This window comes from Empidonax traillii, unplaced genomic scaffold, assembly GCF_003031625.1.
Source record: "Empidonax traillii isolate 1590-97213 ecotype Southwest subspecies unplaced genomic scaffold, ASM303162v1 scaffold1001:size240121, whole genome shotgun sequence".
Lineage (NCBI taxonomy): Eukaryota > Metazoa > Chordata > Aves > Passeriformes > Tyrannidae > Empidonax > Empidonax traillii.
Genome location: NW_020956194.1, coordinates 83,088 through 102,059, shown reverse-complemented (window position 1 = coordinate 102,059; position 18,972 = coordinate 83,088). Strand labels below are relative to the sequence as shown.

At 46.1% G+C, this 18,972-nt stretch overlaps 1 protein-coding gene across 1 annotated transcript in view; it reads right to left on the bottom strand.

Annotated features, from left to right (window-relative positions):
* Positions 1–11,907, bottom strand: part of USP3 (ubiquitin specific peptidase 3) — a 33,499-nt gene extending 21,592 nt beyond the window's left edge. The window contains exon 1 of the mRNA XM_027903944.1: positions 11,759–11,907. Coding sequence (XP_027759745.1) covers positions 11,759–11,849 — 91 coding nt within the window. The 5' untranslated portion in view covers positions 11,850–11,907. The remainder of the gene's footprint in view (positions 1–11,758) is intronic.
* Positions 11,908–18,972: the final 7,065 nt, after the last annotated feature.

The window sequence follows — 18,972 nt, the reverse complement described above, 5'->3', positions numbered from 1 at the left end:
GAAGGTCCTGCAGGACAGCCTGGGGATCTGAGAAGCAGCACAGAATAAATCACTGTGCAAAGCATGACAATGCACACATTTATACAACATTCATACTCCTGTGCTGCAGTGCTCTAAAGAACTTATCCAGAACGACTTTACCCCTCCAGTCACACCCAGGAAGCTGGAAGGTTAAAATGTAACACCAGTGCTTATGCTCTGCAATCCACCCAAATCATCCAAAGATGTTATCTGAGATTCTGTCTGCCTTCTACATCTAGAAAATTTAAAACACGGAAGTTTTAAGCTAAAGGGTTTAAACAACAACAACAACAACAAAAGGTAATTATTTTAAAAAAAAGATGAAATGTCATCCCAGGGCAGAGTCATAAAGACAGGATATTCCAATTCCAACCCCTTTCAAGTCACTGAAAGAGGGATGCTGAGATATTAAACAATACTTAGATGTGATTGAAGTAAAACTGTGAATCCGTGACCACAGAATTGACAGAAATAACATCACACTTTCAAAGACCAAACTAATGCGATTAGAAAATAAAAATGAAATGTCAAGTGCACTCCTGCAAGGGTGGAAAACAACAAAACACAACTTTGATTATGCCATAAAGACCAAAGCACATGATACCACATAATTTTCTACACACCCCAAATAACTGTTATATAACAGAAGTAGTTTCTTTATCAAATTAAATGGCAATTAAAAAGTAAGGAAGAGGTTGACCTTTAATCAGGAGAGAACTGACCAGTTTTTACTTAGAAGAGCTAATATTTTCTCCACCATCAGATTTCACATTTTATATTAAAATCATATGGAAAAAAAAATAGCTACACTGCTTCTTAAACAATTATTTTCTGGATTTGAATTCGTTATTGCAAATAGTTGTTGTATTTCAACACACAGGGCAAAGGAATGCTTAAAAGTAAGAATTTTACCATGGAGAAAAAAAAGCACATTCTCCAGGACTATTTTTTGAAGTACCTATTTTAAACTCTCAGGTAAAGGCTCCAGAATTGCCTCTCTCAGCTGCTTTCCTTGAGAAGGACATTTTCCCACGTGCCTCAGTTCCCTGGTGCTGGTTCTCCAAACCCCCACTTTCCCCTTTCTAGAGCAGGGGGGTTCCCACAGCTGTGACCATAATCCTGCAGTAGGTTGAGGGCAGCCAGGTAGAGCTGTTTGGATTCACATTTCGTGGCAGAAAAGTGGAGGAGGTTCGTCTTTGCTGACCAAAATGTCACCAAGAAAACCAACATTTGGCACCGGCAAACAGAAGGGAAAGGGAAGCCCTTGAACAGCCTAAAAGGGGCTGAAGGAACCACCAAGTCCAAGCTGATACTGGCTTGGATTCCACAAACTGGAAGGTGAAATATTAACCAGGAGGAAACAGGAGCCAAAAGCATTCCTGCACTTAAACGCAGATGGAGTGAACAAAGCACTCCCCTGCACTTCCCCTGCCAGGAACACAAACCAGCCTTCCTTGCATTAAAATCCCAGCAGGAACCTCCCACTTGGAAGTGACATTTTTGCTTTCACTACGGCACCAGCTGTGGATGGAACTGGTGCTCAAGCAGTAGGTCAAAGGATTATGATGGAAACAAATTATTCTTACTTTCCACCCCATAGCAATTACAAATCCACACTCAGGTATTTTAAATACCTGCACTGCTTGTTTGTCAAGTGTTAAATTGTACTGAAGTAGTGCTCATCCTGCAGGTTTAAGTGCTCTGTGCAAAGCCAGCAAACAAGTCCAACTCTGCATAAGGCCAAAAAAAATAGCATCCACTAAAATTTTCCATCTTTCGTATCAGGGGATAGGAAAAGATGGCTCATTCGTTTACTTTAACTTTTAGGAAGAACTTTGCTCCAATTGCATCACTTTAGAAATGTGTAGTTTATCTTCTGCACAAACATCTCCACCCACAAACTCCAATAACCCTGAAGTGACTCCCACCAAGATTAAACACAGAATCCAGCGCTGAATTTGTGACCTACAATTGCTCAGTTCTGAGAGCATCTCGCTGTTGGTTTTTCAGAAGGTTGCTGGATGTTGCACTCTGTACTTCTCTTAGGTTGGTGCCTTCATTAAACCTGGCTCTCTAAGTATTCCTCAGTTCAGATCCTGGAGCAGCCACCATCTGTTCCTTAATAAATTAAACCAGACTGGAAGTTTCAGGCATCAGTCAGGACTCTCTCTAGACAGGCACGACTGAATGCACAGCAAAAGCAGTCACTGTTCTGAACTGCTTATAATCTAAATTAAAGGGAGACAGTTTGGCTTCATCTGTACAGGAACTGCACGATATTCCTTTCCAGATGTGGTGCTGACATAAAAGCAGACCAAGAGCGAGGGACAGAGAGAGAGATCCACAGCAAATGCCCACTCAGAGAACACCACACAGCCCTGGAATCGGCCCTTAAAACAGACTGGGGTGTTGTGGACTTGCGGGTCAGACAGTGACACTAAATCATGAGGACAGACTCTCCAGCCTATTTGTATATGTACTGCCTCAACGATCAGTATTCCAACTGGGATTCGGGGTGGGATGTGATTTATGTGGTACATGCAGGAAGATCAATTGCTGGTGTGTCTACGCGTCCTAAAATTTGACTCGACACGTAGAAAGACTAAATTACCAAAAAAAAAAAAAAAAGGCACTGATGTAGCTGGAGAGCTAAATGTGTGTGCTCACACAGCCCGTGTCGCTGCTGCTGCTGCTGCGGGAGGGGACCTGCCTTGGCAACTGCCCCGCAGTCCCTCCACCGCCTCCCCGCTTGAAAAGTCCTCCCTCCCTCCCTGTCCTCTTTGGCACTGCTGTGTTCAGAGCACAGGCAGATGAAAGCCAGGCATTTTTTAATGTCCGCCTTTTCCAGGGCGGAATTCTGATTGCATAATCCAAATACCGAGCTGAAGCCAGCGAGGGACGGGAATTCCATGCAGATGGAGCTGCTCACGTTGTTCTCTGACGGATGTTCCTCAGCCCTAGGAATGTGCTGGGCACTTCAATGACTTACTTATTCTAGGAAAAGTTGCTCCCCTGGCCGTGTCCTGCTATCATATCTTGATTAAACAGGGCACTGAGGGATTGCTAGGCAAAATAAAGTCATGAGAGAGGTAAAGTAGCACATTTCTTTCCGACAGTGTTCTTGTGGGTGTTTTTGATAGCCATGTGTGTAAATACCCACATCCATCCACAGAACATCCACAGAGCATCCACAGGGCACACATGTATGTGTTTGTCACCAAGGGCTGGGGGACAGTTTGCTCAGCAGTGTCCCTATCCCACTGCTGCCACAGCTGTGTCAATAGTGCTGCTGGTGTAGATGCTGAGGGGAGTAGCAGTGGGGTTTTTTCAGTTTAGCTTATTTTGGGGTAGCTGAGCCACTGGGACAGCACAACGTGAACTGAGCAAAGGTCAGTCAGGCCAGAGGTGTGTCTGTGCAGGTCACTGTGTTAGCAGAGTGTCATTGTACAAGTGGGACTGTAATATTGCTGCAGCTCCTTCTGAGAGCAAAGTCCAGCCTGTTTTGTGAGGGCCGTGGGGAATGTTTGAGATCGTTTAGTGACCTTAATCTTGTTCCCGTTCTTTGTGCTTTCCACAGAAGGACCTCAGTATCGCTCCTAGTGTATTTTGTGGCCCTTTCTGTAGTGATGCAATGAAGGGCTATTTTAAGCCCCTGCTGTAGGCACAGTGCTGCAGCAGCTCTGGCCTGGGGGCACTGGTGCTGCCGTGCTGGCACAGCCACCAGCCGGCCCGCATCCACGTGGTGCTGCGCCTGTGCCAGCCCTCGGGGTGGACACTGCAGCGGGCAGGTTTCGAAGCTTGGCTGCCTTTCAGAACCTGCTTCCTGTTGGTCTCCTCCTCTTCCTGCTGCTTTTCTCCACTGGCACTTTCTCAGCTCTGCAGTTGCTGTTTGACAAACCCCAGCGTCCCGCGGTCGGTTGGAGGTTTTTACATCGCTGGAACTTCCCTGCAGCGGGGAAGCTGCGTCTTTGCTCTGCAAGGAGCGTGGTGCCAGCAGCGTTCCTGCTTCCCAAGGCTGCATTTGGAGTCAGTGTTCAGTAAGGAAAAGAAAAACCCAGTCAAGCTTGAGAAGGACATATTTGGGTGATCGTGAGGGGACCCTGTGGTGATCAGCCATACCTTGCTCATTCTGCTTGGCATAACTCCTGGTGATTTCCAGGAAGGGGAAGCTGGAGGCACATCTCTGAATGCTCCCACAGTTCTGAATGAGTCTGCACTAGGGGGATTTGCTCTCCTGGGGATGGATTGATGCTCCATTTACGGAGGGATTTGTGGGCTGTGTAACAAATGAGTGCTCAGATTCCACTCAGAGAAATCATTCTGTAAAACACAGTATTTCCCCTTCCTATTATACGGTGGAAAATAGTGTTCCTAAGCTTCTGAATAAGATGATTTTGATGCAAAGTGGCAAGTGACACTGCCTCAGAGAAAACTGTGGCGGTGCAGATTTGCTCTCCCTTTCCTTTTGACGGGTCAGTATGATCCTCACCCCACCACTTGAAGCAATTCTAAAAATACAGCCAGATGAGGCACTTGGAGACTCCTCCTGTAACCACTTCTGTGCGAGCTGAGAAAGCAGCCAGTGCTCCTTGGCCTGTGGACCACTAAATACCGTGTAACAAACACAGATCATTTTTTTTAATATAGATAAGATGAAAAACAGTAGTGAAAAATATAATTTAAAAGAAAAAAAAAAGTCAAACATCAGAGACAGGTTTATTTTAAGGAACAAATGTGCCCAAAAGCATTTTTTAAAAGAATCATTGCCTCTGCTTCTCCTTTACATTCTAAAACCAATTTTTAGTTGTTTGGTTACTTTGATAACTAAATTAACATCCAAATTTAAATGCATACATACACTTATTCATTTACACATTTTAAAATGGAATGCTTTTAGCCCTCACAGAAAAACAGATACTGTTCCTCGGTGCAATAGTAGCATGGGACAAAAAACAAAAGTTATCCAATCATTTTGTTAGAGTGAGACACACAAATACCCATTTTCAGACAGCAGCCAGAAAAAAAAAACAGCAAAGCCAACAGTGGAATGTCATTTTTAAACCCTTAAGGAAAGGAACCTTTTTGGGTCAGGTAGCAATCAATAGCAGGTCAAAACATTCAGGTTGGAAATAGGAAGGAAAAGACAGCAAGAAGCCTTCTTGCTTTCTTTCTGTAACTTAGTCCTGAATCTGCTGCATTCCTATTCCCAACAGCAGCAAAACTCACTTCTGTAGTATTGGTAATATAATTGCTAACTATCCCTGTGAACAAGACAAGGGAGGAATCGAATGCTCAGTGGACAAAAATGTTACCAAACTAAAAACGTGAATCAAAGAGTAAAAAAAAAATAAATAAATAAAATTTTAAAGGGTCGTGGCTATTTTGAGCACATGGACATGGACAAGCAGGCGTTCATATTCACACCTAGGAATCAGCCTGAAAAATCAGTATTTCGCTGTTTGCAATGGATAAGGACCTCCAACCCCCAGCCCCAGACCTGAGAGCACCATCCTGCTCCCCAGCGTAAATGCTGTCTGCTCGCTCTGCTGGGGGCAGGCCAGCGTCCAGAACCACCACCCTGCCCTGCCAGGCCACCCGTGGCCCTTGGATCCGATTCAAACAGGAATAAAATCTGCCACAGAAATTTCCGAACGGCGTCTGCGAGATCCAAAATTACGCAAGATATTCCTGGGGGGGTAAAACAACCCCGAGCACCGGAGGATTGTTTGGACACCCCAGATGAGATTGCTAAATAGTAAATGTACTCAGCAGGCAATTTAACACACCCTCTTATAATCAGGGAGAAGGACACAAAATCTTACACTACTCCCACACCGAGGGCACCATAAAGCAATGAAAACAACCGTAATTCACTCTACAATAAAAACTGTTTCCTCCAACAATATCAAAATATAAACTGGAACAGCCCTAACTGGTTTTCAGATCTAAATTTCTGATTCAGCTGCACTTTCCAGCCTCTGTGGATTATTTTAATTCAGGGCCTTTAACCACTTCTCACCCAGGCCATGGATGTTTGTTAAGCCAGGAAGCAAAGCACGAAGGGGTTACCCAGTGAAGGGAGTGAGAAAAGGCTCAGAGCCCAATTTCGCTCCAAACACCACGTTGGAAACTTTCACTCTGTCAACCTCAGACACAGATGTCACCAAAAATATATTAATTACCTAGGCTAACTCTGTCAGCCTCAGCACCTCGGAACGACCAGAAAAACAAAGAACAATGCATTGATATTGTTTAACTCCTGCACAGCTCGAAGGGCTTGGGAAAGGCAGGTGAAAACTATCCTGCTTAAATTTATAAAGCGGTGGTAATGAGATTGGCTGTAATCTGAGGGCAGTTCAAGAGCCTGCCCTGCACACAAGTGTCTCATCCAGCTTCCACAGTGCCTCGGACCAGACATCCTCCTCCTCACGGGGAGGAGTCATTTCCAAACACAAAAAATTCCTCCTTCGAAGTCTGCTGTGGTTTTGTTGGGAATATAGACACATTTTTGAAAAGAAAATGTAGAAAATACTAATCACCATCAATTAAAGTTTACTGCTTTTAAAATATATTAAGTATTTGGGAAAAAAAAGGCTCTCCTTTGTTTTGTAATTAAAAGGAAATTTAAGTCTATCTCATGAGACTGAAATTAAGACTTTTACCCCATCTCAATAAACATTCATCTTCTAACAGAATCAGTTCCAAGGCCAACTACTGACCCCATGGTTTGCTCACACAGCAGTAATTGAACCAAATGGAAAAAAAAACAAAGTTACAATTTTAAAGGAAAACAAGACTGAGTCTAAAAAAAACCAAGTCTAACAAGCTTTACCTAAACCACCACCAGGGGATGAATCTAAGGAGATGTAACAACCTGCACAGGAGAGTTCCTAACAAGCATTCCTGCACCGCAGTGACCCAGAGAAAAAGATGAAAGGCTACCCAACTTTGAAATTAAATTTAAGTGACTGAATAAAAAGGGGTAATTATTTTTTTTTAAACATACTTGTTTTGTCATTTAAATTTCAGGACAAATCTGGCAGTTTCCAGCTGCAGGGTGACAAATAATCCTCACACATACAATACTTTAGGCCCACACACTGTCCAGGAGCTCACCCTGGATTTTCCTTAGGAAAAAGGTTCCAGCAAGTTTTCCCTCCCCCTATATTCTAGTAATCATGGAAAATCATGGAAAGAAAGAATAAATGAGGATTTCTAGTAACAAAATAGGAAAAGCAAACAGACACAAACTCTCATGGAGATGGAGAAGAAACATTAAAGGGCAGCTGGGATGGAAAGGGAAGCCAAGAGGGTGAAAAGTCTGTGTACCTGAGCTTTTACACCCTACTTGTTTTGGCAGTGCCTGCATTAGTGCAGTGCCAAAAATCACAGTGTGGCAGGACGTGTTACCTACCCCAGTGAAAGGAGAACAGTGGGACTGAACCGAGAAAACAAAACCTCCCGGGGGGGAAGCAGCAAACAAAAAACCCTCCAGAGCAGCCTGGCCCAGGCCAGTCATGTCCTTCACAGTCCTCCTGCTCAGCCCAAAACACTTGGGCTGACATAGAAAATAAAAGTTATATAAAAACAAAGCATTTTGGGATATCTGGGGTTACTCTGAACTAACTGAATTTATTACATATTTTGGTAACTCACTGTAACACACACAAAAAAGTCATTAACTCAGCGTGTGGATTTCCACCATCATCACTGTTCACCGGCCTCAAACAGCTTCCTGGGGCTGGCTCCCCCCTTTTGTGTCCCAGCCTCACCTCCAAATGCCAATACATATGGAACTTATTCAACACAAGTCAGAATGCAAGAAACGGATGCCAGGCAAATATATTTAGCTTTTGTAGGAAATATCAGTCTGTGGCCAGAACTGCTCTTCGATACCTCACAAAATTATGCTATTTAAGGAAAAGAAAATGTATTCAACTGATAGTGATCTGAAAAGCAACAGTTTTAAGCATTTCAGAAGTGCAATTCCCCCTTAAAAAAAGAATAATCACAGAGTCTCTATTTCAGCAGACACAATCCCATGTCTGCAGTTGTTCTTCTAAAAACTGAGTTTCAAATTCTACACTGAACAACCAGTGAGTCCGGTGAGAGCAATCAATGAATCTTCAACCACGCAGGAAAAAAAAGCCGGAAAACCTCCTCAGACTTCCACAGGTGTGCTCAGAAGATTGTAATCTGGCTTAGGTGAGACACAGCTAGCTCCCTGTGGTTTGATGAGTCTGTGAAAAGTTGATGAGAAACCCCACATCTGAGCTGTTGCAGGCTGCTTTTCATAATTACACGATTTGCACAACAGTGCCGAAGGTGTGGCCCAGCTTACAAATTCAACAGATTCAAGTCTGTGACTCTTTGCAGTCCTGCCAATGCCTCCAGCTCCTCTGCTTCCAACTCCAGCAGAAGTTTCAGAAATTAAAGTGCTTGGAAAGACTGCACTCTAATTGGAATTAGCAGACATCTGCACGCAGCATTTCATGTGACAGCACTGACTAAGAGCTGGTTTCGGTTTCTGCACTTTATATATTTTCTACTTTATATATTCATCTCCTCCTAAATGCCCAATGACAAAAACAACATCCACAGCCTGTGGATGTGCAGGAAAATCGTGGTGTGCTCTCTTGTGATAGCCCTGCAGCTCCTCAGAGCAAAGCTGCTCACTGCGCAGAGCAGGCCTGACTGCATTCAGTACTCGGGGCAAAGCAAAACCATCCTCTAAACCGGGGTGGCTTCAACTCTCAGACCTCCAACCCATGTGACAGGAACACAACAGAAGTTCTAGAGACACTCAAAAATGAACACACAGCATTACTTGCTCACTCAGAGCAAACGCATTCACACACCCCTGTTGCCAGTGCTTCCCCTCAGGGCTTTTTTTTGGAGTGTTTTTTCACCACGAGGCCTCCAAACCCAACTCTGGCAGGTGGCTCCCAAGGGGAACCGATTTAGGCCAAAAGAGCCATTGAGGCTGATGCACGTGCTCAGTAACTTGAGTAAAGCTGGCTCCAAACACCAGCACCAAATCCAACCCCCCTCCATCGCACAATGACACAACATTCGACGTCGTGAATCAAGTAACAATATTCCAAAGTGCCTCCGCACTGTGAAATTATTGCTGCAATCAGGAGTTTTCCGCAGAGAGACGAGGCAAAGGTACTTTAACCAACGTGCACCGCTCAGCATGGCAACTCCAGCTCCTCAAATCTCAGACACCAGATAATGATAAAAATAGCCACTGGCACTCCGAGCTAAGAACTCGCTCTCCAACCTACCCTGCAGTGTTTTGCTATCACTGGCACGTCAGGTGGCTGCCAGAAAGCTTCCTGCATCACCAGCCTTTTCTGGAAAGGTCAGCAGCGACCAGGAACAGGACTGACAACAAGCTCTGAGGTAGTTTAAGACAAGGTACTTGATGAGAGACGCCTTGTAATTACAGACCGCAGAAAATCACCTCCCCAGTGTTTTTTCTCCAACTGCCACACCGCTGAGAACAAAAAGAACTAAAACCACAGAACTTCAGAAATGCTATCAGGAGTAATAGGAAATGCATTAAATTTTCACAAGATATTAATTTTCATACGGTGTTCTCTCTGTTCAATTTTATATTACCAGCAAAACCAGCGAGTAATACATGGCATTTACAGTGACTTGACACAAGCCAGTATTACATACCTTTCAAAAAAATTAATGTCACTAAAATGAATACAAACAAGAAAAAACACAATATTCTACATGGTACTAGGGAGTTAATGCAACAATAATCACGTTACTAGCTGGGAATGAGAAGTGAGGCACTGCATTTTTACTACACCGGTAGAAACGCAACATTTATTTCGAAAAAGAACGATTATCATTTGCTTTAAATTAAAAAGAGCCTGCTGTCTGTTCACTGGAATGTTTTAAGTTCAATGCACTTTTTCTCTAGCCACTTGTTAAGATTTCCACAGTTATCTATGTGAGTACTGTGTGACTTATCTTAATTTTCTTTAAAAGCATTACAAACAAGAAACTCCCTCAGATACAGCAGTGAGTTCCCTTGTTCCTGCCTCACAGCTGTAAAATAAATCAGTTGATTGCCCAGCACCTGGCTCTCCCTGTAAGTGCTGGTTGGGGAGAAACACCTCTGAACAACAAAGAAAAACTTGTTCTAACTGCTGAACTTCTTTGTTGAGAAGCAGAAGCAGCACGAAAACCAGGGGCCTGCAGCTGTAAAATTGGTGGTTTTTTTTAAGCTGGGAAGTCATATTAATACCTCCCTATATATTTTTAGTTTTGGCACTTTTTATCTTTTTTGAAGTTCTCTGAAGGGTGGTTCCCTACCGCCATATGCTTCTGGTTGACAACTTTGCTCACCCTTGATATTCCGATGATAACAGATGGACCCACAGACCTAAACTTCTTGTAAATAATTTTTTTCTCAGTAAAGGAACATCGGGGACAAGTTTCCCTGCGCTTCTCCCCTTCCTTCTAATCGTTTCTCTGCACGACTGCGCTGAGGGGTGAACACCCTCCAAATCAAAAAGCATTTCGGAAAAAAAAAGTTAAGTGGTTTGGCCAAAGGAAGCCGCGACGCTACCACACCTTGGCTCCCGGAAACTGCAATCAGGGAGCGAGTTCAGCAGGCAGAGCCTTCCCACACGGAGGCACCGGCGCTGCCAGACAAAGGACAACCGTCTTTCCTTCAAAAACAAGGGACACCTCATATTATCCAGCCGTCCAGGGCTCCCCGATCGGTCATTCCCAAGGGGGTGGGAGGGTTTCTCTCCAGGGCCCCCCGGCTGCCCCTCTAAGCGGGGCCTACTTCCCACCTTAAACCGGGCTGGCGTCTGCTTTCATACCGAGCCTGACTAAAACTCCAGCAAACAAAAAACACGCACCAAAATCCACGGCACGCCTCGGCGGTTACCTGTGTGGAAGTGTGCGGTGACCCATCAGAAAGCTAAACCTGGAGCACCTCGAGCAGGGCACCTTTAAAGGGAAAGCCCCCTGAACAAACAAGATCGTGCGAGGGGCAGAACCGAAGGCAGGGTATATTGCACAGGCGGTGATTTGCGTTATTAAACCAAAGAGCAAAGTACTAAAAAAAGACGGCCTCTCCGCCCGCACCGACCCACGGAGCCACCGGACCACCCTCACCGCGGATCGAAGGGGGGTCCCGAGCGACGCCTCCAGCCGCAGCACTCCAATAAACTACACTCTCCAAAGTCCTCGCACAGATGTATATTCAAAAAAAAACCAAAAACAAACAAACAAAAAAAACCCACAAAAAAAACCCCACACAAAACAAAAGGAGGAGAGTAATCTCTGGTAGATTTCCAGCACCCCTCGGACCCCGCAGCCGCCCCCGGTCCCGCAGCGCCGGTCCGGGCAGAGCCCGCTCGCGGCCCCTCAGCGGACAAAAGGAGCGCCGAGCGGCCCCGGGCCGGGGGGCACCGGCCCCGGGACAAAGTCCGGGCCCGCCCCGGCCGGCCGGGGCCGCGGGGGCAGCAGCGGGCTGTGAGGCAGCCCCTGCCCCGCACACCCCACGGGCGGCGGGACGCGCAGCCCCCCCGGAGGGGTCCCGCGGGGCGGCCCCGCCGGAGCGGGCCGGGGCTGCCGCCCTGCCCCGCGCCCCCGGGCCCTCCCCCGGCCGCGGGGGCCCTCCCGCCGCCGGGCACCGAGGACAAAGGAGCGGCCGGGCCACCGCGGGCCGGGCGGGCCGCGCAGCGCAGGCCGCACTCACCGCTGCAGCACCAGGAGGAGGGCGAGCCCTGCGGGAACTTGGCCGAGTCGGGCGCGATGCAGACGCTGGAGCCGAGGTGCGGGCACTCCATGGCGGGGTGCGGGGCGCGGAGCGGGGCGGGCGGGCGGCTCCTCGCGGCGCTACAGCGGCGGCGCCCCGCGCACAACAGCCATCTTAGGGCCGGCCTCCCGCTCCGCTCCGCGCGCCGCGCCGGGCTTTGCGGGCACCCGCCTGTCCTGCCCTGCCCTGCCCGGCCCGGCCCGGCCCGTCCGCTCCGCGCTCCGCCCGCCGCCCCTTACCGGCAGCCGTGACGGGAGCATCGGGCTCGGGAGCGGCCGCGGGGAAGCGTGGGGTGGGTTGCGTGGGAAGGGACCTCGCAGAGCATCCCCTTCCACACCCTGCCGTGGGCAGGAACACCTTCCACTAGCCCGGGTTGCTCCAAGCCCCGTCCAACCTGGCCTTGGACACTTCCAGGGATGGGGCAGCCGCAGCTTCTCTGGGCAACCTGTGCCAGGGCCTCCCCACCCTTTCAGGGAGGAATTTTTTCCTAATGTCTAATCTAAAACTACTCTCTGAGACGATTCCCCCTTGTCCTGTTACTACATGCTCTGCTGAATGGTCTCTCTCCATCTTTCCTGTGAAAGTTCCCCTCAGGCACTGCAAGGCCACAATTAAGTCACCCCAAAACTTCTCCAGGCTGCACGACCCCAGCTTTCCCCAGCAGAGCTGCTCCGTCCCTCTGATCATCTTTCTGTGCTCACCCCAACATCTCCACGCCCTCCCTGTGCTGTTCCCCAGGGCTGGAGGCAGCTCTGCAGGGGAGTCTCACCTGGGGGGCAGAGGGACAGAATCCCCCTGCCCTGCTGCCCTCAGCGCTCTGGATGAGCCCAGGACATGCCCGTGGCTCATACCCACCCGTGTCCTATCCCGCAGGATGCAGAGCCTAAGGGCGTGTGCCTTCGGAAGCCCTGTGCTTCGAGGTGTCTCTGACAATTATTTGCAAATATTGTCACCTCACACTTGTTTTTCTTTTTTTTTTTTAAAGAGTTACGTGGCCTCAAATTTGGCTGGTTACTGAATTTCCCACTCTATGACTGGTACCTGTAAGCGGTAATAAAACCACAGCAACTGGCTCAGCAATTTGCCTATGACAAGATCGTACCAATGTGCAGTTCCTTTTCAGACAGAGCAAAAAAAGTCCACCAGCATGATACCTGTAAAAGTGGGGATTTTTTTTAATCTAAGGCACTGTGACTCCTCCCGCATATTAGGAGTGTTAGACCTTTTCTCTTACCGTAACTAATGCGAGAAATACAATTTTGCCATTGTTTTTGCCTGTTGTGTGACCTTTTGCGTAGCCACGGAAAGCATCTGTCTCAGTGTATTTCACACAGCACTGCACTATTTCACAGGAGAGTATTTTAGAAACTGGCAGTTCTGTATGGATTTTCAGATGAGATACTTTAAATATTCATATCAAAGGTGGTCGCAAATCTCCTCGGTAGAACAACGTTCCTTCCCCTTTTTGTTCTTTTTCACTGTGTTTACACAAGGGAGAAGAATTCAAAGCGTGAAAAATCCAATTCTCCACAGCATCAGAAACTACTCTGACTACACTGCATGGAGATAGTTTGTATTTCTAGCTGTGCACTTAGAAGCAGAATTGGGCAATAAATACCGAACTGTGAATATAATGGCTGTAAGTGTTACCTTGACACAAAACCTCGAAGCTTCCTCACATATCCCCCATCCTTCAAAGTTGTCATTTTTAATCAGTCAGGTTAGTAACATTCCCAACATATATTTTACGGGTTGTACAGAAGGTATGTAATTATATAGTTTTCTAACAGATATTGTATAAATAAAGCAAAAATTACTGGGCTTTTAATGTTTAAATTTGTTTCACACAGCACAACTTTGATACACATCTAAAAATTACTTGCACAAATTTAAGGAGCAAAAAGGTGGTCATGTTTTACATTAGCCAAGGGGTCCTTTTGCTTGCTCTCCATCCTCTGCCACAATGTATAATGAAGACAGACATTAAATTAAAGCAGTGGTTTCACTGCAGTCGCTTTCTGTCTTCTCTGACCAATGCATATATTTAATGCTCTTGTTGTGCCCCACCCATCCTTACACACAAACAATGAGTAAGAAGCCTCAGTTGGATCTGCTCTGCTCATCTTCCCCTTGTGCCCGTGTCACTTGGCCTTCTCTAACCAGTATTCTGCAACCAGAGTTTAACCAAAACAGTCAGTTCTCGCCTCTGCGTGGATTATGTTGGCAATATATTTTGTATATTTAGTCTTTCAGAAGTAAGGAAACTGGTTCACAAGGACTGAATGTGGTAAAATCAACATGTTTATGTACTTCTGGCTGTCTAGTTTCATTTTAGCACTGCCATTCTTGACTTCAGAGTAGACACAATATACCTGGAGAGGAGAACCAATTCCTTGCCTGAGCAAACAGGACGAGGGTCTGGCTCAGAAAAACAGCATGGCCTTGCACAGTCACAGTGGGACTATGAAGAAAGACATCCTCAAAAATTACTAGAAATAAAAGGCCAATGTCCTGCTTTCCCTTAAGAGTTCCTCCTTTTAGTCCAGAAGGCTGCAAACTCAAAGAAAAAAAGTGCATGACTTTGGTCTAATTTTAGAAGCCTTTGACTCTGGTCTAGTGCCTTTATTTTAAGATGTAACTTTAACTTGCAATATTAGGCACCAAAAAATAATAAAAAAGTCTCTTGTCCCCCGCTGTGGAGTTATTAAAATCCCCATGACAAAAGAACAGAAAGTGCTTGGAATGACGAGGAGGTTGGGAGGGACTGCATAACTCTGCTCAGCACAGCATTTCCTGGGGTGACAGACACCAGATATGACTTCTCTAGGCAGCATTTAGCTGTGAAAACCCACGAAATAAAAAGGTGTCAGCTTACCAAGTCAGGCCCTTCATCCTCCATCCCTGGTGTTTCATGTTCAGGAACCAAAACCATCCACGCTGTTCCCACCTGGCTCCTTTGCAAGATAATAACGGAGTTTTCTGCCTTCTTTCATTTGTGGCTTGACAGCCATTCAGTGAAACTCTTTGAAAAGTGTAATTTTGCACAAGGATTTGCATATTTCTTTGTTTCAGTTGCCATGCCCACAGCAAATGTGGTGGCCTTTAAATGTTTTTTTTTATGTCTGCTTGCCAAGATAAATACTTAAGTAAGGATGATTTGACCTGTTGGGAAGTCACAGTGCACACCAAGATAAATCCTAAAGGCAATCAGTGCAGAACAGGAGCTTGTGATTTAGGATTATAAATCAGAAATTTCTATTTAATAGAGCACATATCTCTATTATATCTCTACTACAAGAGAGATATTCCACACAGCCTCCTCTTTTGGATGTAGCCATATAGGCTCCATCTGAGAGCGTCTGAGCTTAGAATTTGGTCCTGAATTGGTATCTTGCATATATTCTAAGAATTTACAGTGGGGAAGTTTGCCTGGAGAGTTATTCTGTTCTGCTGTATTCCTCAGAAATCTGTGGTCTTAAATATTTGAAAATACTGATTAGCCTGCCATGTGTATGAATTATGATACGGTCTAATGATGCACATTTTCCCTGTGATCCTGGCTTCCTTCATCGTCACTGGATGAACATCACTCATGGATCAAGTGAAGCAGATTGTTGCCTTAGGTGACTTCTGCATTTGCTGCAGAGACTGCAGAGCGTGGAGTGAAGGAGGGTGGCCCTGGAGCAGTGGAATGAATGCTGACCTGAAGAACTAGGATCGAATTCAGTCTTTGCCAGCCAGTCCTTGCATGCCGCCTGGACTTTAACCCCCTTTCTGTACAAAGTGGACCTGTTTGCTTTTGTTGGAGGACGAACGTCCTTCTCGAGTGCAGCTCAGAAAAAAGGCTGGCTCTGTGCAGAGCACACACCTTGGGCCTTCCTTGTGGCTAAAACATCCCTCCTCCATTTCTACACTGAGTGCATAAAGACAGAAAGAACATCGTCTCCCATGGCTTGTTTCTTCTTTTCTAAGTGGTAAATTCAGGGTGTGTGGAATGAGAGGGGCGGGTGCCCTGAGCGCTCACCTGAAAAGGATATCAACAAGCCTTTTGCCCTGAGCACTGTCGTGGTTTAACCCCAACTGGCAGCTGAGCACCACGCAGCCTCTCACAGCAAGCACTGTGAGCACACTCCCTGCCAGTCCAGACCTTGCAGCAACTTGATAGATTGGGCTTTCACCTCTAATTTCCCAAAGGTGTAGAAGTGAAACGTTCAGATATGATGGTGACAGCACTGAGGACCACAGAAACCCACCACAGAGGAGTGAGTCCTTTACTGGGTGCAGACGCAACTCTGAGGCAGATGCTGGCATGGAAAATACCAACAGAAAGCAGCAGAAGGGAGGGAAATTCTAATGCAGGGTCTCAGCTTGATAAGAGGAGGTTGTTCAAGCAGCTCTATGGGTTCTGGGCCATGTGCAGTGGACAGCAGCTTAAGCTGCAGGCAGCTGTGAGTGCAGCACATCAAACAGCACTGCACATTTCCGCTGGCAGGTTTTCTCCTGAACAAATCTACTTCCATTTCCTGTGTCTGACCTCCGAAAATAAAGGTCACACACATTTTCAGGGGTTGGTGGTATGAGCACAAGTGTTCCCTCCCTTTACGAGGTTCAAGGTGCTTCTCTGAAGGACAAGATGCCCCAGACAAAGGACAAGAATTAAAAAACCCGGAGCAAGCACCTGAGCCAGAATTCGGCACTTGGGAATAAAGCGTGTGGACAGGCAGGACTCCCCTCCCAGCAGTCCACGACACGTCCCTGGGGGGGCAGTGTGACACAAGGCATCGAGCAGAGCTTCCAGGAGTGCCGCGGGACAGGAGCTGGGACCGCTCCCCCTGCCCTGGGAGAAAGTTCCCGGACATTTCTGCAGCTCCAGTGACAGGGAGGGATCCCCCATTCCTTCAGGAGTCACTCCCTGGGGGAAATAAAGCTGACCAGAGCAGCACAATGGTATGGGGCTGGCACAGACTCCATCAGAACAGAAGACTGGGTTTACTTTTTAAAGTATGATTCAAATATATGCCTGAGATCAACAAGCTGTTCCCTAAGACACAGGGAAAAGGAGGAAACTGGCCCAAGAAGCTGCATGCTGTGGCTCGGATCCCCGTGGGCTGGACTGATATGAACACACACACACTCATATACATTTTTCCCCTCTGGCTGTGTGTATATACATGTTTCTCTGGAAGGGTGTTCCCTCACACAGTCAGAACTATGGCTCAGAGTCCCCAGGTGATGCACACTGGAGATGTTCTGTCAACTGGAGCTCACACTGGCTGGGCAGCTGCCTCTAGGTGTGGGTTTCAAATGAAAATCAACAGGTTGTTTCACTCTCCTTTAGGCCCAGGAGTCAGAGAGGGCCAAAGGCAGAGTTATTGCTGTGCCACTGCCAGAAAAGAACATGTCCTTTCCCACAGTTTCACCCAGATAGATCAAGCATTTCCTGGGAGATTTGATTTTCCCACTGCTGAACGTGCCTGCAAAATCCAGTTCTTAGAGTGGACGTTTTGGAAAGGGTACTCGAGGTGCTGCAGCTCCCTGGATTCTCCTCTGCAGGAACCAAACAGTACCTGAGCACTGGAAGCTCTCCAAAAGAATCTTGCCACATGCAACAGTGTTAAGAATGCTAAGCTGGGAGTGCAAAAAGTGGGAAATCTGCAGCCTGATATCCCAGATAAGTGGGTTGAAATCCTGACAACATGGCCCTAGTTCACTGTATTCTGAGAATTGTAGCTGCGGAAAGAGCAGGAGGAGGAGAGTAGAGCAACAGATAAGCAAAGAGAGCGAGAGTCCTTTTACCAGGATTCCCATTTTCAACAAAAATAACAAATACTCATATGACTTCCAATGCTTTGATTTCTAAGAGCCTATACTAATTTTAGGTCCCTTTTCCAAGGCTTCCAGGAGCATTTTGTTGAGCAAAGGCGACGCTTTAGCTCTGCCCCAAACTTTGCCTTTTCTCCCCTGTCCCAGCTTGGACACAACGGGAAGCGTAAATGAAGGTGAACGTGACTAATCTGGGTGATGAGGATTTTTTGGAACAAACCAACAGAGACGCGGAAAATAAACGGTACAAATAAACTGGATGGTCTTTAAATCCTCCACATTGTTTTCAGAAGGTATTATTTGTACAGACAAAGGGTTATTTTTAATTCATGCTTTAAACAAATGCCTGGAAGTTCTCATATGTCTGGCAGCTTTCAACACCAGCTTCATCAATTGTTAACTCCAGAGTCTGCTCAATAATGCAAGTGCATCAGGGTGACATCCAGCAGTACTAATTCACATCACCGGCAGTGAGCTTGGACTGGATTTGTTATGCAAACTTTATCTTATATTATTTCCAAATGCACTCTTGAACATAATGATTCTGTGCTTGTACCTACTTTGAAAATCAGCAGACGTCATTTCACCCCATCTGAATCAGAGTAGAACGTTTTATAACCAACAACACAGATTTCTCTTCATCACAACTGAACAAGGCTTACTCACTAATTTTTGGCAAACAAGGGAGCTACAGGCATACTTTAAAAAATAATAACACTGTGTCAGAGCACAGAAAAGAACTTCCAAGCATCCTGTTGAAAGAAAACCCATTTGCCTGGAAAACATGATAGTTGGGACCAGCCCATCTGCCCATCCCTTTGACCGAGGAAGGGAAAACTGTTCAGAAGCACCTGAGTAACTCCAGAACATAAAACTCACTAATGCTATTTCTTGTGTCCCAGGGGGCCAAACTACAGCTGTTTCTGGGCCACCAGCACCCAGTGCTTAAATGACAGCTGGCTCTTCAACTTCACCCCTAGGATTAGCTTGTTAACAAATCTAAGGACAATGGTCACACAAATTATAAGTATTACTCTGATGACAATCTGGGAGGATTGGGATGATAGTGAGGTGGTACAGAATTATACTACTTCAGACAAAATTCAGGAATCAGAATGTGGAATCTGCTTGCCAGTGAAAAGCACGTGTAAAGAAACTGTTGCAAATGAAGTATAATAATTTTCAAAGTCCATTCCAAATGCTCAAAAATGGTATGATGGGAACATCCCAGGGTGAACTGCGTGAACTAATACGACTTTTTTCACCTCTGTTAGTATATCTATATTTATATTATATATCTGTATATATATCTCCTATACCTGTAGAATATT